Source organism: Acanthopagrus latus, chromosome 10, assembly GCF_904848185.1.
Source record: "Acanthopagrus latus isolate v.2019 chromosome 10, fAcaLat1.1, whole genome shotgun sequence".
In the NCBI taxonomy this organism is placed as follows: domain Eukaryota; kingdom Metazoa; phylum Chordata; class Actinopteri; order Spariformes; family Sparidae; genus Acanthopagrus; species Acanthopagrus latus.
The window spans coordinates 21,194,612-21,219,777 of NC_051048.1; the positions used below are offsets into that span (position 1 = coordinate 21,194,612).

Below are 25,166 nucleotides of genomic sequence, written 5' to 3' on the forward strand. Positions count from 1 at the left end.
ACATCCAACAGGAACAGCCAAGTGTTCTGTGTGATCTTATTTTACTTCTTTACCACTCGTACAGATTCACTTTCTTTGAAACTTGTGTCCCGAGTTGTTTTTCTCAGTAAAATTAGTTTAAAAAAAGGCCCAAATGGTTCCAGATGTAGTAACACAATGAACAATATCTGTACCACAACGTTAAACAACACAGACGCTGGTTTCGACTGAATCCAGCTCATCTTATTTTATTATGATGCACAACAGCAATCTGGAGACATGAAGCTGTTTTAGGATTTATTACTCTGAGGAGACTAACTGCTCTGTATCCATGGTTACATCTCACTGGTCAAAACCCCTATTCAGTCTTCAGACTACATTTGCTTTATAACAAACCACAGTGGGCTCTCACCAAAGGCTGGCCAGCAAATGTCCTCCGGTGGTTTAACCAGAGTCTGTACTCCCGTTTGTATATGTTTGGATTAATGTCTATAGGTTTATAACTTAAACAAACGCTGATATTAGTGATTATTATACTATCTCACTAGAGCATACTTAAGTAAGTATGAAATCAATCAATTATTTCTTTCATTTAATATATTAAAGTCACACACATGAGCTGAAGCACCAGCATGTAAGATAACAACTGCACTGCAGTTCATTAAACAACATCAACACATTGCTTTCCTAAATATCAGGCTGTTCAGCTGCTAGATGCTGTTTACTTTGTCTATGTTTGGTGGTGGTCAGGCAGCTTAGAGCAGGTTTTTATATCAAACAACAAAAACTACACAATTAGAAGCAAAACTGAACCAAAGCAGTTAAGTTGCAGACCAGAAATCCAAAACACTGAGCTGAGTCAGGCTTTTATTCTCTGTGGGTTTGTCATTATGAGTGACCACCTTTCATTACACAGTTATTTAATCCACTGTCAATATGAAAATATTGATTGTGGCCAATTTAAAGCTGCTAAAAGGAAATTTAATTTTTTGATTCTGGCGGTCCCGCTGAACAAAAGCAGTACGAGCACCGCTACCTTTCCTTGTGTCTAAAGATCTTGATCTGGCTAGCATGTGCATTTGTTTTGAAAGGCAGCGAAAGAAAGGGATAACACATCTTAACATTAGTTTTCCTTCCTAAACACAGCTGGATACCTGGATGATGAGATCATGTATCTTTCTGTGGCTACGTTAGATTAATAACTGTAATATTACAACTATAGAAACAAGGTGAACTTTACTTTATAGCTGCACCACAAGACCAGAGATCAGCATTGTTCCTCAGACCGTGAGAATTCATCTTTGGCACTCCACAAAAAGCACTTTACTTTTATGACTCATCAGCCCTGGATATAGAGACATGTGTACTACATTGAAAATGACTGATAACCAATTAAAATGTTCTTGTGGAATTCCTAGATGGAATCAGACAAGTTCACACGCACCACAAAAGGAAACTTCACCTCAGGTGGAGATTTCAGGGAGCCATGAGACAAGAAATAAATAGGTAAGTGATGATGTGTTGAAATGATTTCTGTGGATGTTACAGGTATTGAGGTATCATAGTTCCACAGCTTATTTATTTGGAACATCGCCCTATAACAAATTATCAATGTTATGGCCCAGTTGCTCACACACTGAGACATCGCGCAGGCTCTAGTGCGTGTCAAAGAGGCTCACATTAGTGACCAAAGGTTTCCCTGCAGAGCATTACATTGTCACGAGAAAATCAATCTTACTCACTTCACACGTTTGTGGTTTGAATGTTGGTGGATCAGCACCTGCCTTACTCATAAAAAAAAAGTTTTACAAGTGTCTGCTCCGCTCAGCAACATGCATACTTTAACCTGTCACAAACATTAGCCTCCACAATTTTTCTGCTCTCTGAAAAGGTGAGGTTGGTATGAACACATCGAGGCTGTGAGTCACACATTTTCCCGACAGCATGGGCACACATTGCCACAATGTGCCACAGCAGGGAACAAAGTCATGCGAACAGAAAAAAAAAAAAAAAGAAAAGTAAACACTTCCCTGGGTGACCAGGAGATCTGTTTGGTCCTGATTGGGCTTTGAATGCTGCCTTATAATTGTTAATCGTGTAGGTGAATCAACATGTACCTCACAGAGCTCATAAGACACAACATCAACCTCACAATGTCACATACTGACTTTTATTTCATATTAGTTGAGACTTTTTTTTTTCAAAATGCTGTGCAGACCTAGAAACTAGGCTACCTGTACCACCAACGCAGATGTTATCTCCCACTATACACAACCACAGACACCTGTTTTTGTGTGAAGGCCCAACCCAAGAACCAAATCAACATCCTTCTTCACAGGAGGAAGAACTTCTGTCAAGATCTGTCAGAATAAGGATTGTTCTGAGAATTGTGGGGTTTAGTGAAGTAAACAGTCTACTGTGATAATTGTACTTCTCTTAGCAGGAGAATGACGTGTTTGTATTTCAGGGACTTCCCATGAAAACCAAAAAGAGGTGTATTACTGTCTTATTATTTCCTGTTCTTAAATCAAAAATAGGGTTGACTGTTACTGTTATAAGTCAGATTAGTCTGTCATGCTACAGAGGGGGAACCGTCACTAATAACACCACAAATCCCTAAAACACACCGGCGATGTTAGCAGTGTACATGCTTTTAATGCCTGAACCATTTGTGATAGTCTCACTGACCTCAACATTAACCACACATATCTCTTTGTGACAACCCCTGATAGACAAACATCAGCGCTGCCGAGGCAACCGAGCCCCAACAATGCCCGGCTGCACGACCCTGAGCTGCGACTAGTGTTACTCTAGCTGAGGAAATCGATCTCAGAGTTTTTCAAGGGTACGTTTAATATAGCTGACATGTTCTCTGTAGTGTGCTGCCATCAACCGCTGCCTCTGTTTTAGACGTAAAATGGCAATGCTTGTTTTATTGTCCACTTTTTATCGCTGGCGAGCAAATAAAACATGGTAGAGGCCATAAAGGTTGATGGCGTTGACAGGGGATTAGACTAAAAGCTTTAAAGCTACTGTAAACAGAAATGAAGGTAATATTGAGGATTTTCTGCTATTCTTGTTCTACCCTTGTGACAGCATGCAGGGGTGGAAAACTTTTCTGCAGCTTCTTGGTAAAACTGACAGACATGCTGGTCCATTAAATTTCCACTGTATTGAGTCTTGCGTTGTAACCTGAGCCCCTGCCTCTAAAGGTTGTGCTCCGCCCCTCCCTTCACATGTGAAAACCTGTTCCTCTGTTACTCCTGAGCCCCAGTGATCGAATGTCACGGTCTTTGTCTGCGTTGCACTGAGGACGGTCACTACGAACCATGACGAAGAAGTATTTGGACGAGTCACTTACAATGAGACTGGTTTCTGGCTTCCTTGTGGCCATGAATTCTTAAAGTGTCAGCCTTGATGTTGAGAGTGCCCTGCACACTTCCAGTTTTAATGTATGGTACACACAGCAGTGTACACCGTTTATTCACCAAATTAAATGAATTTATTTGAAAAATTCATTCATATAGAATCTTTATTATCACGGTTTTATCGTAGTGTTGCAACTCTTTGTAGATTTATTGATTAGACAAAATTCAATGGCAACTATTTTGATTACTGATCAATTGTTTCAAGCAAAAACGCTGAATAATTTATAGCTCCAGCTTCTCAATGTGAGAAATTGCTGATTATATTATAGCTGATGGAACTTTTTTTCCCTTATGAGGTCCCCTTGTGCTCTCAGATGATATGATGGGCATTTGCACATAATGACCATGACTATTAGTGACATAAATTGATCTGTAAATCCTCACGATCAAGAAGCTGGAACGTGAAAGCGTTTGACATCTTTGGTTGAAAAATGACTGAAATGATTAATTGATCTTACTCATTTCCTTTGATCAACGAATCATTTCAACTACTTGTTATGTGACTGCTGCTTCCAAATGTTTTGGATTGCACAAGCGGGAGGTTGTGTAAAAATTTCCTTCCATTAAAAACCAAAAAAACACAAATGATTCCAGAGCATGTTCACTCTGCCGTGCCAAATGAAAGCATTTCTGAGTATTCTGACAATAACAACTCATGGCATGCCAGAAGCCTGTGAATAAAAAGGAGTGAAAGTCAATGTTTGCAGCTGGCTGATGTGATGGGGCCACTCTTCACTTTTTATTCAATTAATTTCAAATGTATTTTTCAGACTTTGAGGCCAGTCTGTGTTATCTCTTGTTAGTCATCATTACCAATTGTGGGAAAGAAATGCACAAGCACTTGTAAGTAATATTATCTGATGTTTCAAGCTGCTCTGTGATCATTTACACAAAGGCATGCAGTGGAAGGAAATCTATCCAGATCTTTTTGATAAGAAAACACAATTTTGGGAGGTGTAATGCAATACAACAAGATGTAATGAATCACTGCCTCCAGCACAATGGGCTATTCTTTTTGTAGTCGATAATTAGAAGTACAGAAGACTATATTAACATTTCAGATCAGGAAAGAAAGCAAAAGGAGTAATCACTTGAGGTAAATCTGTGACATTGAGGTACGGGTGTATGACATAAAAGACCCGACCGGAGATGAAACATTACATCTATGATCACTCCTAGGTCTGAATCCTGAGTGGATCATTCCTCCAGGCCCATTGTTTCCCAGCACTGGAAAGACTCGTTCCTTGGCGGTGGAACTGGTCTTAACTTGCTTGCAAATGTGCCAAAAGGGTTGCAGCCCAACAGCCCCTGAGGGCAGAAGAAAACCCTCTAGCTTCTAGTTGCCATTAATAAAACCAAGCAGGTGCTAATCCTCGTGTGCACCAATCCTAATGTTTGTTCACTTTTAGCACTTGTGGTGTTAATGGCATTCACCTGGCCGGCCCCTTCGTATCCAAGCTTCCACACTGAAATCTAGGAGCGACCGAAAGACGAAAAAAATGAGACGGAGACGGACATAAAAACTGAGATTTCTCTATTTAAGTACACAGAGTGGAACCCCTTACTCCATCCCCCCATCGTCTGCCCCACAATGATCTCATCCCTTTCACACAAAAGAGCCTGGAGGCTTGTTCCCCTGGGGTGAAAGAGCCTGCCTGCGTGTGCGCGCATGCACAAGTCTGTGTGTTTGTGACGGAGCGTAATGCTGGACAACAGACAGGGCTGTGTCTGTCTCGTTCATTTCAGCAGATGCACTCACAGCTTGTCTGAAACAGCAGCTGAGCATGACGAGCATAATTGTCATGTACTACTGAACCTCGGACACTGCAAATGAGAATAGAAAGCAGAGTGTGTACAGATGCAGTAATTGTGCAACGGAACGAGTCGACCCTTGCTTATAAATTATAGGACAGGCTTATTCGTGATCGTGATGCCAACCCCTCTATTGTGACACGTATGCAGGCTTCTGTGCAAGTGGTACTTATTCATGCTCATGCAACAGGGCTGCTGAGAGCATTAAAATCATTCCTGAAAGCTCAGCTGAACAAAAATGAGTCAAAATGAAAAGGTCATTTTATGTCTGCTGTGCTAGCCTCCGAAACATTATCTTTTCAGCTGCGGTGGCATACACTGTGTCAGCTCCTGTGGCCACTGGCCACCTTAAGTGCCACTCTGTAGCTCTGGGCTTTGGAGGATCGGAGCAGCAAAGTGGCTCCTGCCACCTGTCATCACAGCGTGCTGTCGGCAGTGAAGGCCAGACTGAACGCAAGGTGCCAATGAGGTGCCGAAAACTTTATTTTACAATGCGGCTAGTGCAGAAAACCCGAGGCTCTGGGCTTCTTTTTTTGCGTGGGTTTTGAGAGGGTGGACTCAAATTAAAGGCAGTCGAGCTGCTGTCTGATTGAATTCATGTGTTGCGAGCTACAGCATGCGGTTGCTCATAGCTGGCTTTTAAACTTTGCTCTGTAAATACCTCTCCATGCTAATTAATCTTAACAGCCTGTTGTGATGAGACGAACAGCATGACACAGTGGAATGAGCCACATCAGATACAGAAAAATAAGTCATAACACATGCACAAATGTGCTTAAAAAACACAGAACCGTCTAATATTTGTTTTTCAGAGTGTGTGAAAAGTGGAACATTCAGGGTCTATCTGCTTTCTGGCTCCAGATAAGCCGGTGTGATAGCCTGGCAGTATCATACATATGCTAACAACACCTCTCTCGCTCATGCACAGCCTGAACAAAAGCATAAGAACAGCAGTGAACTCTGCTCCTCACTTGTGTTTGTTTTTGCCTTATGCTGATTTTTTTTTCCCAACGGCAATAAGTATAATCAGTTTTTATTTAGGCAGGAGAGCCATTAACATATTGTAAGAATAGGTCCCTGACTCTCAAAACGAGAATCATCACCATAAACTAATATCAGACAATGTTTGTTGTTTTCTCTACAAGCTATTTCATTTTCTTCCTTTGAGCATTTGAGCTTATTTTCTAAGCTTTGATTGAGCATTATCTGTAATGTTACTGAAAAACTATCCTGATATTTGGTGCAACTTATTGAACAAAACAAAAGAGGAATAATCATTTAATTTTTCCTCTGATATGAAATACTGCTAATGACCTGCTATCCTGTCCCTGAGCCCTGACAAGCTGTAACCAGCACATGTTTAGTCCTTTTACTTGATACATAATTATTGAAACTGACTGAACCTGCATTTCAGCGCTGTAACAGACATCAATTGCAACCAATAACAGAGGGCTCAACCCAAACAGTCTCTTCCGTTCAAGTATTTTATCTCTGTAAATCTTTGTCGTTGCAACAGCAATCCAGCGGCACTGGATCCCTGTTTAATGTTTTGTCAAGATAACATCAAAGTTACTGGTAGCAACCAGTGACTAGGCCCAATCTGGGGAGAGGTGGCACAAATTCAACAACTACAGCTGAAAATGTCCACTTCTTCTCGCTGCGGTTCTGTAGTCACACTCTACAAAGACCTGTGCACATGATGATTTAAGAGGCAGGTGTGCCTAAAAGAGAAAGTGACAGACTCTCAAGGGTTTAATGAACTGTGTTAAAAAGCAACCTTCGCCTGCACAGGCACTACACGTGACAAAAAGGTTAGACAAGGACAGGGATTTTAAATCCAGTCAAATTATTTAAAGGTTGTTGTCAGAAACGATGAGAAGCTGCGAGGTTAGGCTCAGCAGAAACGTCACAAGACTGCCTCCCTCCTGGAGCGTGACAGCCCGGCGGACAGAGAGCATTCTTTCCACTCTGAGGAGAAGGGAGAGAGGGCAAACTCATTACCCTTACTAACTAGCTGGGCCTATACCAGCTTAGACCCAGGCTGAGTGAAAACTAAGGGGCGGCTGAAACACCACTGGTGCATCACACCAAAGTAAAAGGGTCAAAGAAAAATAGGTTACCTGAGAGGGTTCTTTGGCTGGAAGCGACTATCTGGAGTTAATATGTCTTAAGACATGCAAACAGGACAGGCAGCTTAACAAAACGCACTGAGGTGTTTCAGGTGAACACTTGCCTAGCAAGCCAAAGATTGTGCATTGTAAGTAGTTTCAGTTTAAATTCTACAGTTATGTCTGACTTATTATGTTGCAGCACAATGTTACAAGGAACATTTTTAATAGTAACAGCAATGGTGAGAAAGATGATTGGGGTTGCTGAAGCGTCCTTGAGCCAGACAATGTCTGCCTACTAGCTTTGGGGATGGTATTATGCTGCTGATAATCATCCCAGAGTTCTTTAAGTAGGAAGATGTCCTTGGCACAAGTAAGCTATTAATTACTAAATAGAAAAAGACTTGATAGAAAGATAATGTCAACTCAAATGTGAGTTGAAGTGTGAAGAGCAATCAGAAGTGGAAGCATTGAATGAAGATGAAGTGCCCATTTTAAGGGTGAGTGTTAGTATCAGAGGGAACGTGTAGGTGATGAAATGACTTGGAGGCGTCGGGTGAAGAAGTCGAAGCGTTTCTATCTACCAGTTTGAAGCAAATCAACAGCCTACACAGGGTGACGTTTCGTCTGAAGTTAGTGGGATAGGCTATGTAACGCATGTCTGTAATAAACAGAGAAGAGGACGCAGGAAACATTTCTTCCTCTCGCCATGCAGAAATAACCGATCCAGTGTTTCCCACACATACAGCTTACTTCAACGGGCTGCCCAGGTATTTTAAGCAACCCAATTAAGCATTTTCATAGGCTACTTTTATTTTTTCCAGTCCTACCACGGGAACAACTCCATCCGCCATCGACTAACTAGGTGACATAAGCTCTCGCTCTTTCCATCTCCCATTAGTACATTTGCACATTTTTAAAGAAGGGAATCGAGCGTATAAACTTTTTGCAAAATTGAGGATGTTTTTCTGTTTCCATCTTCCTTTCTTAATGCAATACTTCAATATGCTAACGTCAGTCAAAGGGTCATTTGTATGCACTGACAGCAGCTGACGCAACACTTAAAGTGTAGGTGATGAATTGACAGAGTGTCCGTTAGAGCAAAAGTCCTGAAAGAAATGAAAGCCTGAACGTCAGTTGAAGTGTTGGCTGAAGTGCAAGCACTGAAAGCAGTTAGGATGTTCTGAGTAGGAACAGTGGAAAATGTGGGTGTTACAAGGGCTGAAAAAAAGTTTTTTGTTGTTCAGAAAATGAAGAACTATAACCTGAAAGCACAGATTGAAGTTAAGTGCTACGAAGAGTTGAAGATTCAGAGGAGCTGAATACTTTGAAAGGAGTTGAAATGTCGGTCAAAGACAAAGTTTTCCTTGGGAAACACTCCTCTCACTGTTCGACAGAATGAGCTACTGGCTTTGCTCACACTCATCAAAACCCAATTTGACTTTTTCCTAGGCAACCAGCAAGTCCTTCCACAGTCTGTAGCTGCTCCCTCAGCCAATCTACTTCCTTTCCTTGGTCACCTGACAGAGCCTTTGGACGACCAGCAGTGGTGACAAAGTGCAAGTTCAATGTACACAAAGCCAGAGTGCAGCCATGACCTACTTATACCTGCTGCCCGTGGCAGTTAGTAGGAGGCAACTCCCCTTTTCCAGCCGCTGTCAGGCCAAGCCAAGGTCAAGACAGAGATTTTTCTTCAGTGTTTCCACGTGTCAGTGGCTCAGCTCTGATGCAACTCTGCAAGAGCTATTTCCACAATTCACTCCCTCCACAAATCTCATATTTTCTGTCATAATCAGACTTTCCTGCTGCCATCCCAGGTGAAAAAAGTACCTAAATTAAAATATTAATCAAACAACACATGAGGAAGTGCTATCCTTGGCTCTGCTGGGACTTGTGCCACGGCTGTCATAACAGGAACATCACATGAATGACATGAATCACCAAAACGGTGATGGGAAGCTGGAGCTGGGACTGCACTGCTGCCCTTAAGGGTTGGACAGACTCACTGCTCGCTGGCAGACCATCAAGTGCTGAGGCATAGATATGCGAGCACCTTGGCGTTGCATTCAATGGCACCTAACACAGAAAGCCAACAGTGGCATCTTACACAGCTCTATGCCCTGAGGTTAGGTTCACACAGCCATGGATGAAAGCAAGGCACATGTCTAAAAGGAAGTCAGGTAAGCAGTTCCTTATCTTGGGAAGATTCTTGAACTGCAAAACTCCCTTTTTTTAAATGTAGGTCTGTGATTTCAAGTAGGAAATTCAGATGAGAGTGAGGCTAAGGGCAAACACCTGCAAGGTTAGGCAGGCTCCAGGAGAGTCTGGCGTCAAGGAGGGCCGGGGAGGACAGTGCTGGAGGAGGAGGAGGTGGTGGAGGACGGAGGGGGAGGCTCGGGGGGTGTTATATTCCAACTGTTGCATCCGACCCATAACTAGGTCAACTTTCGTGCAGGAAATACACCTCAGCCCGGGTTTAACAAAAGAAATGTCCTGCTGTTATTGGCCTGTGCAGTGAGACGTGGCTGCGTCTCTTTCCGCGGTTGGATAACACACGATGGAAAGTGTAGACCGCAGCAGCCTAATACCAGGAACACGTATTTTCAGCGGGGTGACCTTACTTACACACAGCAAAACTACTATTTTTAATTCCAGAGATAAACTTCTTCTTCTCACCCGCAGCTACCCTTTCGTATTCAAAAAATATGAGCACTTACCAGCTGTTTACACTGCAGCGAGGGACAATGTTGACATGAAGGCAACTTGCTGTTTTTTCCCTCCGCTCGATATATTCCCTGTTTCTACGTTTGCTAGTGGAAACGGGTCAAACCGGGACGGCGCGCGGAGAATAAAAGCCACTTAGCAAAACACTCCTGTGAAACTTTGCCGGCCACTTCTTCGCCACACTTTCATCTGAAGTTGTCGGCGGAGGCAGGCGCCATGTTTGTGTCTGCGCGGATAGTTTAGCTGCTGAGCCTTTTCCTCTAAACGTCTCTTTTCAGATGGAACCGCCCAGAGAAGAGGAGCGGCTACCGTCCCCCGCTGCAACCGACACGGCCAGCCAGGCGCGAGCGCTTACAAGCTAGCCAACGGTCGGCTAGCATCTTCCGGCGCGCCCTTTCAAAGTAAGACCTCTCCTTGGCGAATAAACGAACGTTGCAATTTTCAGATTAAAGTTACATATTCATGTAAGACTCAAATAGTAAATGTAAAATAACTAAGTGTTTTATTATTAATAATATTATTAGCAATAGTAATACAGCATAACACAATTATTACCGTATGTTAATAATACTCATTAATATTGTATTCATTAATGATGTACATAAAACATCAACATTATTAAAAGATGCAAATGACACAGTGTTTTTGCACCTGAGAGGATTTGCCGCAAAAAAGGTGGTTTGACAGAAATAGATTGTCATTGAATGTAAGCAAAACAAAAATCATGTTGTTTGGAAGTTGTAAATCAAATACCTGTTCAGATAGATGGTGTGACTGTAAAAACATTTCTTGTGTGTTCAGCACATTTGTATATATGTATAGGTGTATATGTGAACAAATGTATATTTAATATGTGGTTTATTAATTGTACATAAGGTATACTGAATTGTGTATAGTTAGATGGCAGCATACAAAGGTACAGGTTCAGGAATGGAAGTAAACTGATTATGATTAAATAAGTGTTTACTTATTTCTATTCCATTTTAGGCATGTCAGTGCTTGTTAATGGGATTTACTTTGTGACATGCTTTTCATTTAATTATGCTTATTTGTCAAACTAATTGAAGTTATTGTTTTGTTTTCACATGTCCAAAGTGCATTAATTCATTCACAAGTAGTGTATTCATTATCTAGTTAGCTCATTTAGCCATACAGTTAGCATTTCAGATTGTGAACTTGGTGCACACACCACTAGCACAGGAGCTTCGGGGACAGGCTAGCTGGTTAGCATGCTAACTTCAGCAGATATCTCCTAAACATACTGTGCTACATAGACATCATAACGTCAGAGCTCTTGTTTCTTCACATTCTGTTGATAATTCTAGTTAGTTTTTTTTTTTTTTTTTAAATATTTTCAACTAATAAGTATTATGTATTATCCCTTTAAATATATGTAAAACTGCTGTTTTTCATATAGTATACATTTTAATACATGATAAACATATATATTGATATATTATACAGTATTTAGTAGTTTCAGTATGACTCTTATGAGCAAAAATTCTACCTACAGCCAGCACAGATGTTTTACTGCACTGAATACTTACTATGGCCTATACAATAGCACATTTTATGCACAATGCACAAATAATGACCTAAGTGTTGCAGTGTATACATCTTTTAAATGTAGATGTCCTCTCTGGTAATCCATAAAGTCCTGTCATTAGATTAATAGTTTCATCTAAGTCTTTTTCATGGTACAATAAATGGAATTTAGAGACTCTAAAGGCCCCTGATCGAAAATGTTTTATTGTGAAGGTAAAATTGTTTCGACTTCCGGCATTTGAGTTTTTACTGCTGCCATGACTTTTTTCCCCTTTGCTGTGTTGTGGTTCCTGACGCCCCCCATCTTTGAAAGGGAGACGTTACACCAATACAACAACAAAAAAAACAAAGCAACAGGTGCATGAGAAAACTTTGATATTTCGATATTTGTTGCTGTCATGAAAAGTCACAAAAGACAACATGAAAGGTTCTGAGGCACTGCCATAATTAACTATGTTCATTACTGGACAACCCATCCAGATATATGTTGACTACAAAGAGAATAAAGAATGTTATGCATTGTTTTTATTTCCGAATGTTTTTTTTTAAGACATATTCCCATCAGCCTGACTGACCTTGGTTCATCTCATATATCTAAATTAATTTTAACATCCTGTAAAGACACTGTGCAGTTAGAAACAAAGCCAATACTGCATCTAATCTGCTACCCAACATTTAATACAATGACCTACAAAAAAAACACAAAACACAAAAACACACACACACACACACACACACACACACACGAGTTCCATCCTCAAGACAGTCTGAAGTTAGCAATCTTTATTTATACACAAGGAAATGAACCATATTATTCAAGCAGCTCATGTCTTATTTTAAATTAAAACATACTTATGCACAGAAAACTAATATTAAAGTGGGACAGAAGTAGGGTTATTTCACAGCTATTTACAAGTTTGTTAATTGAGTATAAAATCAGGCCAAACAGTTTAAGACCGTTGAGGCTGACAAGTGGTTTTTAATATGTAGTTAACACTTCATGTCGTCTATTGGAGAGAATGTGATCAGTTTTGGGAGGCTGAACTCCTGCTTCTTTGGAGGTGAGGCTGTCTCCAGTGTGTCTAGGTCTAGTGAGAAGACCTTATCTGTGGCTTCCACTGACTCCATTAGCCAGTCTCTGTCCAAGCCAGAAACCATGTGATCAGACAGAAGACCCTCTGGTGTCCTCTTCCTGTCGTCCATGATGGATTCATTATTGATGGTCTGCCGGAGCTGACCAAGATGATAATCCGTGGTTTGCTGCGATTGCTTTTCCTCCATCTTTAGTGAAGGGATGAGCAGCTCGTCATCATCCTCGCTCTTCACATCCAGCGCTTCATCATCGAGGCTCAGCAGACTGTCACAGCTGGGCAACTCTGGAAGAGTTTCTTGCTCGAGACTGAAATGAACCGCGCTGCTGCCTGTGCCACTGAAACTGTCGAGGGCCTCGGTGTTGAAGGTGTCCCAGAGCAGCGAGGATTTGTGTGAGATCCCCTGATGGCAGACAGGATGTTTGCTGTGGCTTGTGACAGTGGGGTAGATACTTCCGGAGACACTTGTGGAGGGAGCATCGTGGCTCAGCAACACTTTGTCAGGCTCATAGAGGGGAGTGAGCCGCCCTGTGACACTGTCGTTACTTGTGAATGACCGCCCCATTTTCTCAGCTTTGTCCTCCTCAAGTGCCTTACGCCAGGAGCTCTTCACATCCATAACTTGAGGAAAAAAAAAAAAGAAAGTAGAAGATGCTTTAAAATTTTACCAACTGAAACACTGGTGATGAAATGCCCACTCTCCTAATCACTATAGCAACTCTTCATATGCGAGGCCATATTCATCATTCTTAAACCATTATCCGGTTATACATACAGTTACACCCTTCATGCATTCTGACAGAATTCACCAAGATTTTAGTCTGAAGGGGCAGATGTGACAGCTCACGACTTACTTAAGCTCTCAGGTGTGCGTGGCAGCTGCTTTCTCGTGGAGAATGGATCTCCATGAAGAGTGTTGAGGAGGCCCTCCAGGTCACGACCTTTGACCCTGCCTTCTGTAGGACTGGCTGTAGTAACAGCATCTGCAAACTAACACATACTCACTTTAGCAAGGATAAAATCCTTCACTTATTTTTGTCTCATAACATCTTTCCCCTTTTCTCAATTACATAAGACAAACACATTCATAATCCCTGTACTCCTGCATTGCATTTTTGCACATCCATTGGATTGAGAATAATCAATATACCTGATCAGCAAGGTTATCACATTCCATGTCTAATATCTGAGTCTTGGTCCTCACAGGAGTTGCCTTTGTATGAACACGGACCGGCTTCCTCATGCTGGCCTAAAAAGAAAAGTACAAATTTGTTAAACACGGTTTATCAGATGCACAACTTCAGAAAGAGTAAAAAAAACAAACAAAAAAAACTACTGAATTTTAACTCAAAAAGGTCAGCTGAAATATAATACTGGCCTGAGGTGGTGGTGCTGATGGAGCCTTAAAAGGCGGAGATGGAGGTGTGTCAAAGAGCCAGTCAAGAGAGGTGTTTGCTTTGGACAATGCCTCAGTGGTTACAGAAGGACTTTCAGTCTTCTCAGCTGTTACAGGACAAGAGCTGTTTAAAGAAAGACAAGATTGACATGTTATTCATAAACACATTTTCATGGCATCTGCCCAGAGTACAGTGCATTTTCCTCACAGTGTCTAGGTCCAGTGGGAAGACCTTATCTGTGGCTTTCACTGACTCCATTAGCCAGTCTCTGGCCAAACCAGAAACCATGTGAGTAGACAGAAGACAATCTGGTGCCCTCTTCCTGTCTTCCATGACAGAATCACTGCTGCTCGTCTGCTGGATATGACAGAAATGACCTGTGGTCATTTGTGATTGCTTTGCCTCAGTCTTTAGTGAGGGGATGAGCAGCTCGTCAATATCCTTGCTCTTCATAACCACTTGTTCATCATCGAGGATCAGCAGATTGTTGCAGCTTGGCAACTCAGACAATACAGTACTGCATATTTTCACCTAATTGTGCAGCTAGAGTTTCATCTGCTCCACAAACTATTTTAGTTTCTTTGTGCATCATCATTTAAAAATCATGCAGAAATACAGAGTGTCTGCTCCGTATCTGTCCGTGGCGATTTCTCTCAATTCGCCGCGGTCATCAGAGAGCACGGATGATGTAGGGAGGACTAGTGACGGACAGAGCACTGCTCAGGACTGCCCAGGTATCTGCCTCCCATCACAAGCCAAACATCCACTCAAGCCAAACTTAAACTGAACATAAGCTGTTCAAAGATGGAGTAATGTACCTCTGCAGGATAGAACTCCTCAGCTGGATGTCTTCCTTTGATTTACTCTCTTCAAGCTTTTCCTCTGAAAGCTTCTCCTCTGAAAAATGGTAAGCATGATTAGATAGACCAATGGAAATTATGTGACAAATCAAATGAGTACATGGTATGATATTTTGCTCACCAAGCAGTGTTGCAGGGTACTGGGAGAAGACACTACTTCTGTAAGTAGCATCCGCAGCCGGTTCAAAAGACAGAGGAGCCATTGGTGAGAGGAAGCCAAGAGCCTAAATTAAAAAGTTATAGTGGATTAAGACATGCAACTACAGTGAAATACCTCTTAAGCTGCATAGAAAAACTCTTGCTAACCTTTTAAAATGCACACAGAGCTTTTGGCACTACAGATATGACTATACTGCGATTCTGACAGGAAGGGTCAACAAGTTCAAACCTCCCAAGGACAACTCACAGGATCTTCATTAAGGAAAGAGACGAGTGGTGTTTCTTTCAGTGTATCCATCCACTTCTGGTCCCACTCAGCCTCCAATTTTCTAATGGCACTCCTAACCTCAGGAATTCCTTCCTTGGAAATCTTCTGCCTGGTGGAAAAATAAATGAGTAGTTGGTTTATTGCCCATGATTTTAAATATTCCATTATCCATCACAGCTTCTGAACAACCAGTTAAAGGTTTATTGACATCGATATCCACCTCAGCTAAGCCCTAATTAAGCTGCACAATTTAGGATTCACAATTAAGTCTAAATACAAAAAAGAAAAAAAAAAAAAAAAGAAAAAAATTGCAATTAATATCAAACCAGTATGTCAATATGTACCTGATGAGGTGGAGGTTCTGCAGTGTGCGGGCCATCTGCTGACATTTCTCCTGCAGGTGCTTAGGACTGAGCTGGGGTTTGGGAGCGTGAGCAACTCGACAACGCTCCTCCCTCAGGAGCTGTAGTGCATGGTTCATCAGCTCCAACACACACAGGGCGTTCAGCTGGCCGGCCTCATAAACATTCCCTGAACTCAACTGGAAAACATCCACAATCATAAACAATGCTTTGACTCAAATAGTTTGGCGCACTGATCTATGTCCATGTCTGCAGTGCCATTACAGCTTTCTCCATCTCTGTATATAGCTTGTAATTATGACCATTCAAAATTAAGGCAAAACTGTAGTGAATTTATAACAATTTAAAATTTGATATGGGGGGGGGGGGCTGTCCTCTAAGACAAATCACTGACAATGCATAACATGAGATAAAGGTGAATCTATCAACTTAAGAATGAAACAAGAACCGAATGTGCAGTGTTTAAGAATTAACGGACCTCTGCTAACAGAATAATCTGACTCATCTTCACCCTCACCTGATGTGGGAGCTGTTCAACTCGCTCCAGCAGACAGCGGGGAATTTTGAGGGTTTGATCCGTCCCGTCCAGGACGTATTGGTCTACATCCCCCTTCAGAACACTTGCCATTGAATGCTGCTCCTCTTTGGTAGTTGCCAGCATGTCATCAATTGCCGACCATAAAGAGCGTACCTTGAGACAACCAGTAAAGAGCAAATTTGTTTCAAATTTCAGAATTACTAAAGCTTCTTTCATACTTCTGGAAAACTGGCCACAGTATAAAGGGATTAAGAAAAGCAGAGCAATTGCCATCAGCACTTTTAGGTCTTAACACTTGGGGAATACAAACCATGTCTTTTGTTTTGTAGGAAGTTTAACAAATAGAACATTACATACCCTTTTGATTTTCTCAGCTGGAGAAGCTCCCTCCTGTGTAGAAGCACCACTGTTACGCCTGGAAGCAGATAATCCTTTTAAGCAACTATCAACATATACGCTGGAAGTACTGAGAAAAGAAAATCATACATACTTGAGTAAGTCATCATACTTGGCACCCTCAGCTTTGATGTCCTTCATAGACTTCACCAGGAGCCTTTAAAAGAAGAAGAAGAAGAAGAATTAACAAAAGCTCAAACATTTCAGCATGTGATGGCAGGAAATGTACAGGCTTGGCTCTCTGGTATGGCCTCCTTTAGTGGGACAACTGACTGGGCCCTCGCTAACATAAACTGTTTCACCTGTTCCTGTCTTGCTTCACCAACTCAACATGACTGAAGAATGGACACTGATTGCACCTTCAGCAGCTACCACCTGAGCTCGTTAACCAGAGGGTTACTAATTAGTTCATATAAAAACAGGTGGAGCAATGAAACATGCAAAATCAAATGCACTGACAAGATACCTCTGAAAAGAATGATATAATATATCCAGCAAGGTAAAAGACCAAAACATGAGCACATTTGTAAATGTTATATTTTAATTTGTATTTATCACACATGATCTGAAACTTTTTTCATTGTGGTGTTTTAACAAGGTGTACTGTAGCACTATTTAAATATATAATAACATCTAGCTGATAAGATGAACTATCAAAGACTCACTGAGCTCGTCTCTGGTACTCGTGGAGAAACCGATCCTGATCCACTGCAGTTCTCAAAAACCTGGAGGTGATCAGGTTGAGTCTCTTCTCTGCCATGTCGAGGGAGGAAGCGGGCATCGCTGCAGCCTCAGGAACCCAGGTGCCATCTGAGAAAGAAAATACTGAACATTATACAACAGTCTTGTGTGCCAACTCCATGACATGAGATTTAAGTAAGCAATGTTGGGACATCTCTTTGTTCTTCTATAGTTTTGCATTAAAATCAGATTGTGAACACAAGCTAGGGATATTGGGGAATAAAAGGTTTTCTAAGAGACATACCTGTTTTGAATGTCTTCATTTCCTGCAGCATGACATGATTGGCCAACTGTAGCATCAAGCTGATGAACTTGGGGCCTCCGGGTGAGAGGAACAACGATGCCACCACTTTGGATCCTGCGTTAGCAGTTTCATCCTATACACAATTAGAAACAGTCATTAAATTATGAGTGCGAGGGACTGAACTGCACCAGTGGAATACAATAATGTTTTCTTACAGTTTAGACAGTTGATGTGTTAGGAGAGAGTGGAATGACATGCAAAGTGACCGCAACAGGAGGTGAGGACACTGGGCAGCAGACATGGATAACAGGAAAGCCAGAAGGAATGAAGAAAAATTAGAGATGACCAATGCTTGATTTGTAGGGCTGATGTCAAGAAATCTATTAGGGAGTACGCCCCTATTTCTTTAACTATTCTTCAATGTTGTTACCACACACTTAAGGCAAACATTTGTTAGTGAGGCAGGACATTTTACGGTTTAACATTACACTTTATTGTCCTAAATGATATTGGTGCACTGAAACAATAAACCGCACAGGGAATTCAATGATAATACATTTTCCAGTGCATCTTTTTTCTGCTTTATAATGTGCATATTTCAGAAAAACCATATATACCCATACAGATATATCGATGATAGGATAATGGTCAATTCATCAGTCCAGCCCTAAAGAAAATAGGATAGGATAAATGTACTTGAATAAACTTGAATTCTTACCATTATTTCTCGCAGCCAAGAGCAGGTAACTTTGCGGAACTCAGCATCTGCTTTGTGGTTCAAAATAGGCCAACAGTTCCTAATCCAAAACAAGACGGACATTTTCCTTACAATACATTTTCCTTCTTATACATGGCTGGCAATAGTTGATCGTGTCCAAATTTACCTGTATGCTTCATTGAATCTTGTCGGGTTGAGCTTTTCCAACAGGAAATGGGTTACAAGGTAGCAGGCATCTTTGTTTGGTTTGTCGAACATATTCCTGGTGACATCAGAATTACATGCAACGTAGTTAGAACAAAGCTTTAATGATCTTGTAATGGATATATCAGACGTATCTGGTAAAGGCTGTGATCAATACTAACGTGACAACATGTCAAAAATATGTTAACGTTATGACAACACAAGCAGACTCACGGTCCCAGGTTCAGGTATTTAACATTAATGTTGGTTTTGCCGGCGATCGAAGATGTAACGACGTCTGGTTGAAATCCAAGCCCGATGAGAGCAAACCACAGATATTTCCCATTCTTTTTCTGCCATAATACCGGGTTCGCCATTATTCCACGAAGTAGCGTGCGATTGTCCGGTGCTCAAAATGCCAGCCTGGCTTAATATCAAACAGCTAGCCGGTTAGCTTTAGCTGCTAGCTAGTCACAAAGTTTACCGTTAGCTAAGTTAGCCTCCAAACTTGTTTTGAGTTTGTCAGCATGCATTTAACACAATTATGAAATTAGAACGCGCTACCGATGAACAAAGACAAGCACGATAAGAGCGGACTCCAGTTAGGTAACCTTTGACTTCATATTTGTCAAACTAACGTTCCCTAATTTCAGTGAAGGCAACGGAAACGCAGCAGCAACAACGCAGACCGCCAATTTTTATATTAACCCGGAAGTTGTTTAAATTACTTCCGGTGAGCGAATGGGTCACATCGTCCAAACGCTTTTAAAACTAAAAATATTTCATCTTTAATATGTCAACAAAAGTCTGTCACCAACGATTTCTTTATTAATGATTTTCTTATTCTGCCATTACCTGTTTTTACTTATTACTTTTTATTTACTTATTACTATTTTGCTCTCTGCTCCTACTACACTGACATGGTATAACTGGTCATTTTTATTATACTAAATTTAAAAAATAACGTTTAATAATTACTAGCTATATATGGAGACTTTTTTATGTACTATAATTAAGTTAGATATAACCAGCATGAGTTTCTGTGAGAACCTCGTTACACCCAACCATGCGTACAAGTGTGCCTCATTTTATTCAATTATGGACAAGGCAAACTGGTTTTACAATATCCAAAGAAGTGTTGAGGCTTCAGGCCTGTTTTAATATTCTGTAAACAAGTGGTCAGGTAACAGTAGCAGTCAACTCCACAAAGTGGGTAAAATAAAACATGTTGAAGGTGAAACAGATTTGACTTTACACAGAGTATTATTATTTCATACACATTTATAAGCCACTTTTACATGCATTCAACTTACATTTACCCAAACAGCAAATCATTCACGGGGCCCCTGAAATGTGTTGCAATAATAAAAACAAACACTAAACTTATGCAGAGATTTCAATTGTCCTTTTTTATTGCAGAACATACAATTAGAGTCCACCACAACTGATTAAGCAGAACAGAGTAATAGTAAGAAAAAAGTCATCTATTTTTTCTAATCATTCACATCACTGAAGTTCTTTTAAAACCAGCTGGCAACACTCGGCCACCTTAGATGGATCAGACACTGACGAGTACTTGGAAATCTGAGAGTTGACACCCAGGGAGCGAGCCAGGTCTCTGGCTGTCTGGTCTGAAGCCACAGTGGTTCCCAAGGACACCAGCAACCTAAACACAGCCTCCTTGTCTTGAACCGTCTCCAGAGCTCTGCTGGCCACAGACAGGCACTGGGCCTTGGCCTCCAGATCAGGTTGGCTGTGGAGGCAGCCAGCGTAGTTAAGCACCAGAGTGGCCAGGGCAATGTGGATGTTCTTATTGCAGACAGTGGCAAGGTCGGCTGCATGTGATAGCACCGTTTCACGCTGGGCCATGAGGAGGGCTCGGCCGTGCCTGCCGCTGAAGCAGTTACACAGAGTCCGCAGCGCCAGCATCTGGTTGGCAGGGCGCCCCTCGGGCCTCATCAGACTCAGCAAGTGGTTGCACAGCTGGACTCCCTCTGCCTCTCCACAGAGGCTCTCGTTAACCAGCGGGTGGCGCACTGCCAACCTCATAATGTCCAAGACTGGAAACACGATGTCTAGAGCCCAGGGGGAAGGAGAGTTTAGTTAGTGAACAGCAATGAACGAGGGAAATCATTTTCATATTCGTTACAAACATCATAAACTGGGTCAGGGTGCTGTTGTCGTACCTTCGGGCCAGTGAGTGGCCTTCCAGAGCAGGTTGATCTGTTGGATGGTGGGGGGAGGCTTCGAGGAGACAGGCTCACAGACAGCAACCAGCAGCATCTCCAGGCTTTCCAGATTGTCTTCAGAAAGCTTGTGCTCCTGAGGGGCACCTCCATTCAGCTCCTTCAGCTTGGCTGGTGAGGACAGAAGAAATGATTGACTTCGACACAGCAAGGAAATTTGGGAATGAACCAGGGGAGATGGAATTTTTGTTATATATCCTTATGACAAGAATAACAATATTTACTTGTAAAACCCCTGATTTGGTATAAAATCTTGTGCATTTTTCTATAACGTGAAATATTCAGGACAAAATAAGCAACATTTAATTAAAAAACATTTAGATATAATTTATTGAGACTTAAATTCATTGGAATGATTACTAAAAAGATGTTCTATGTATGGCTTCTTCAAAATCTACGTGCATGTCAGGCTGAGATTTACTACTAGGAAAATTAAGCTCTTTCTGATTTGACCAATTCAGAATCTTTAACATAGTTGAGAGTGATGATAACCTGATCAGCAAGACTTCATGTAGACATCAAACCAAAACTTGAAATACTCACAAATGATCTGTATGCTGTTGGCTTGCTCAAAGGTAACACCGTCAGTCTTGGGGAAGTAGATGTTGGTAGCTGTCTGTCTGAGGGCTGCCGAGGAGTAGGCGCCTCCTCCTGCACAGCAGAGACGGGTATAAATCAATTTGTGTCACTCTCAATGCAAGGGTTCAAAACAAAATTGCCTTGTATCATCTAAAGTACATGTGTCTGCCACTGAACAGCTGCCATAAATGAATCATAAGTGACTCACCTGTGAAGGGGTCTGCCACGCCTACAGGACCACTCGGGTTTGGACCCGACCCTGGGATGTAGCGACCGGAGCCTGTGGGGAGGAAAATCAAACGTGTAAAGAAAATCTCTGGTGATGTTCAGATTGTTAACATCTGTAAGTAAACATACTGTACCTGTAAAGGGATCAGCTCCAAAGCCCGGCTTATCATCAGCACCCCCGGGGATGTACCTAGCTCCTCCTGCCATATAAAGAGACAAGACACTGTTAAGAAAATATAAACAAATATATACAATTAACAACCTTTAGACACTGTGATGAAAATAAAACAAATTTAAAGTGTATGAGCCAAGACATGGATATGTTTCTTTTGGCCTCACCAGTGAATGGGTCACCTCCAGCGGGTTGGGCCGGTCCCACCACATGTCCTTTAGTGTTCTCTATTATAAAATTGGCAACCTGGTCGAGGAACATGGGGCTGAGGTCATTCTTCTGCAAAAAGTTATGTGCCGTCAGCCAGGGGTCCTCTGACACATTGTAAGGCAGCTTCATGGAAGGCCCTCCCTCGTTCACATCGATGGTGAAGACGTAGTCGTATTCCTGAGGGGAGATGGGAAGTCATCAAGGACTGTTCTCATTCGGTGTGCATAGCTTGAATTGTCATTAAAGCAAATCATCTCACCTTTCCCTCATACATCACGCTCTTGGAGGTCTGCTGGTTCGAGCCTCCGACCACATCTCCGATTTTCATCCAGCGGCCATCACTGACACTCCACTGATATGCCTCCACCTTCTGTCCATCTTTAATCAGCCGTGTCTGTCCATCACGATTCCCTGAAGGAACCAGGAATACAAAACAATCTTGATGCGAAAAAAGCATCTGCATTTTTTCATAATCAGACCAACTTGTGCAAAGAAACATCAGATACCGCTATCATACATAAGATAAAATCAAAGTCAGTCGATTTTCTTACCAGGCTCATTAAGGTGTTCCCTTCCAGGAAGGTCCTCCATTTTGATATCTCCAAGGTCACCTAACTTGGGGTCTATGGTGGCTTTGGAGAGTTCATCCTCAAAGGCCTGCAGGTCCTCTACACTCGCCATGCGGTCCTCAGCCTCCGTAAACACACGGATAATGCCATCACTGTGGGCAGAGGAGGATTATCTGGGTTAGCCAGAAAAATACTTACTAGTGTGAAATTATCAAGGAAATTTATGATCAGACCACACATTAGCATGTAAAATGCAGTTCTGTTACCTTGCTCCAACGGCTATATCACCATTAGGTAGAATACAGCAGCACCAGACAGACTGGGCCGGCAGCCGGATGGTCTGAGTGCACTCTCCCTGCCTCCATATCCTCAAACTCCTGTCCTCTCCTGTGCTTATGAAATCTAAGAAGGAAAGCATCTGTATGAGTTCAGGGCGAGCCAGTCACCATATTACAGCAGAAAAACAAATGTAGTCATGTACAAATAACAAGTCACCCATTTCTGCTCTTTCACAGGCCTTTAATTATTAATGTAAAAGAACATACCTTCGCTATTAGGGAAGACAGCCATGCTGTAAATGTAGTTGGTGTGGCTGTAATAGACTTGTGCACATTCGCCTGTGGCCACCAGCCATCTTCTGATACTCGCGTCATTGCTGCATGAGAAGAACTCAGCATTGCTGATCACTGCTAGCCCCCTTACACAGTCCTCATGACCTAAAAAAGAAAAGATGAAAGATAGTGGTCAAAAAGTGTTAATTATTACAACTATTTGTTATTATGTGATTAGACAAGATAGTTTTCACTTATCACCAAAAAAAGGACACCATTTACAATCTTAAATGTTTTTATATGACATAACTGTTGATTATTGAAGTGTTTTCATTACTTAATAAAATCAGTTCTAACATTTAACAGAATCGAAGGTGAACTGTTAACTGTAATCAGTTTGAAACAAAAACATATTTTTTTCACTTATACTGTGTCTCTGCCAGCTCTCACCTACAAACGTCTTCTCACATCGGCCCGCTTTCCAAAGCCTGATGGTCTTATCCGCTGATCCAGACAGCATAAGGCCTTGTTCAGGTAAGATTACCACTGCCCACACTGCTGCAGTGTGTCCCTGTTGCAAACAAGCAGAGATTTGGCTCTATCACACTGCCAGATCATATGTATACTTGTTCCAGTTGCAAAGATGTAATCTCTATATAAGTACAAATGTCTACAGCAGTCACTGGCACAGAAAGCAAACTTTTGACTAACCGCATATTAAGGAAAACCCTCGTACGAGAAGATCAGAGTAACATGAACCATCACAGAAGCGTTATTATACCTCCAAGGTCATCATGCACTTCTCATTGAGCCACACTTTGGCTGTGGTGTCCCAGGAGCCACTCAAGAGTGTCCCAAACTTGCCAGAAGACAGAGTGCAAACTGTGGAGATTAAGCAATTAAGAGATGCTTCTTAATAACAGCAGAGCAAGTCAGATGCTTATTTGAATGTAAAACCCTGAGGCACACCTCACCTGTATTTTTGTGTCCCTTGAGGGTGAACAGGGGCTGTGGTTGGTCCAACGTGAAAACACAAATGTTATTATCATTTCCACCTGTGGCAATGAGTCCTCTAGGATATGTTTCACTGGGTGCTATGATGCATACACAGGATACAAAGTTTGAGTGTCCGGACATACAGTGCATCTCTGTGAAGCCTTTGTCTGGGCTGTCAGGAGGAGAGAGAGAGCAAAGGCATGTTAGCGTACAGTTTCTTGTGTGGGAACAAGTGGCTGACAAAAGTGTGGCTGTGGGTCAGTAAATTTAAATCGCTGACACATCAGCATTCTAAGGTTGTTGAACTTTAACAAGTATTTCAACATCCGCGCTGTGTGTGTACTGAATGAATGACAAAGCTAATTTGAGTACTCGTTAGCAGAGCTAGCCAAGTTAGCGACCAACGTTAACACGAGTTCATTACAAATAAATTACTTCACTTTGGGTTGTTGGGTCCCTTTTCTAATTTCGCTGGTCAGGGCACATTTCCTGACAACACGGCCACTTATAAACTGAAGTTAACAGCAGTCAGCCATCATAATTACTGAGTCAGTATCAGGCTAATGCTAGCTACCTTGAGTTTGGTACCCAGACTCTTCCGGTTCGGTCTCTGGACACAGACACGAAGGCTCCCTCTGGAAAAACAGCCGATACGACTCCCCTAACATCCATTTCGTGGCCCGGGATGGAGCACCTGAGTTTGTATGAGTTAGACGATGCCATTTTTCCCCGATAACACAATGAAACTACCACAGTGGAGTTGTGCTAAGCGGCGCCGCTGTCAACAAACTCCGGCAGCTAGCGGAAGTTGAATTACGTCACTGATCTCACCATTCGAATTAATATAATTTAATTTAATTCAATATGTGTGGTGGTAAGTTTAAATCACTGTCATTGATAAAATGTATTCACAAGTATATTTTTAAAAAAATAACAGGAGTGGCAGAAACAGACTGCCTCCTCTTGTATTGATCATGTTTGACCGGAAGGCGGCAGCAGATGTTCCCATAGAGATGATGGCGCACTGCGCTCCAACCGCCACCTGTCACCGCGGCTGCGTCA

At 41.9% G+C, this 25,166-nt stretch overlaps 3 protein-coding genes, 1 long non-coding RNA gene and 1 other non-coding gene across 8 annotated transcripts in view; 1 reads left to right on the forward strand and 4 right to left on the reverse strand.

The window, feature by feature from the left end:
• dennd4c (DENN/MADD domain containing 4C) overlaps window positions 1-10,403 on the reverse strand; it is a 32,541-nt gene extending 22,138 nt beyond the window's left edge. For all 3 annotated transcript variants that reach the window (XM_037111345.1, XM_037111344.1, XM_037111343.1), the window contains exon 1: window positions 10,045-10,403. The gene's annotated coding sequence lies outside the window, so the exon portion shown is untranslated. The remainder of the gene's footprint in view (window positions 1-10,044) is intronic.
• Window positions 10,404-12,350: 1,947 nt separating this feature from the next.
• On the reverse strand, window positions 12,351-19,257 carry haus6 (HAUS augmin-like complex, subunit 6). 2 transcript variants are annotated; one of them, XM_037112461.1, is made up of 16 exons: window positions 18,788-19,257; window positions 18,537-18,632; window positions 18,371-18,449; window positions 17,653-17,785; window positions 17,333-17,477; window positions 16,762-16,824; window positions 16,629-16,686; window positions 16,251-16,424; window positions 15,716-15,912; window positions 15,351-15,480; window positions 15,066-15,168; window positions 14,903-14,966; window positions 14,066-14,207; window positions 13,838-13,936; window positions 13,542-13,677; window positions 12,351-13,308 (listed from the first exon to the last, which is right to left on the reverse strand). In XM_037112461.1, the coding sequence occupies exons 1-16, from the start codon at window positions 18,928-18,930 to the stop codon at window positions 12,587-12,589; spliced, it is 2,484 nt and encodes an 827-aa protein (XP_036968356.1). In that variant the 5' UTR covers window positions 18,931-19,257; the 3' UTR covers window positions 12,351-12,586. The 2 variants fall into 2 exon arrangements, with proteins under 2 accessions (XP_036968356.1, XP_036968355.1); XM_037112460.1 differs by having other exon boundaries at window positions 14,903-14,981.
• On the reverse strand, window positions 14,702-14,832 carry LOC119027918. The gene has a single exon (XR_005077530.1).
• LOC119027343 lies at window positions 16,970-18,205 on the forward strand. Its single transcript, XR_005077354.1, has 3 exons — window positions 16,970-17,166; window positions 17,359-17,543; window positions 17,681-18,205. It is a non-coding gene; the product is annotated as an uncharacterized LOC119027343 (long non-coding RNA).
• Window positions 19,258-19,939: 682 nt separating the features above from the next.
• Window positions 19,940-24,978, reverse strand: plaa (phospholipase A2-activating protein). Its single transcript, XM_037112462.1, has 14 exons — window positions 24,679-24,978; window positions 24,083-24,276; window positions 23,890-23,990; window positions 23,559-23,679; window positions 23,103-23,273; window positions 22,824-22,959; window positions 22,540-22,709; window positions 22,248-22,399; window positions 21,946-22,165; window positions 21,741-21,806; window positions 21,587-21,658; window positions 21,343-21,450; window positions 20,740-20,910; window positions 19,940-20,628 (listed from the first exon to the last, which is right to left on the reverse strand). The coding sequence occupies exons 1-14, from the start codon at window positions 24,825-24,827 to the stop codon at window positions 20,060-20,062; spliced, it is 2,400 nt and encodes a 799-aa protein (XP_036968357.1). The 5' UTR covers window positions 24,828-24,978; the 3' UTR covers window positions 19,940-20,059.
• Between the last annotated feature and the right edge of the window lie 188 nt (window positions 24,979-25,166).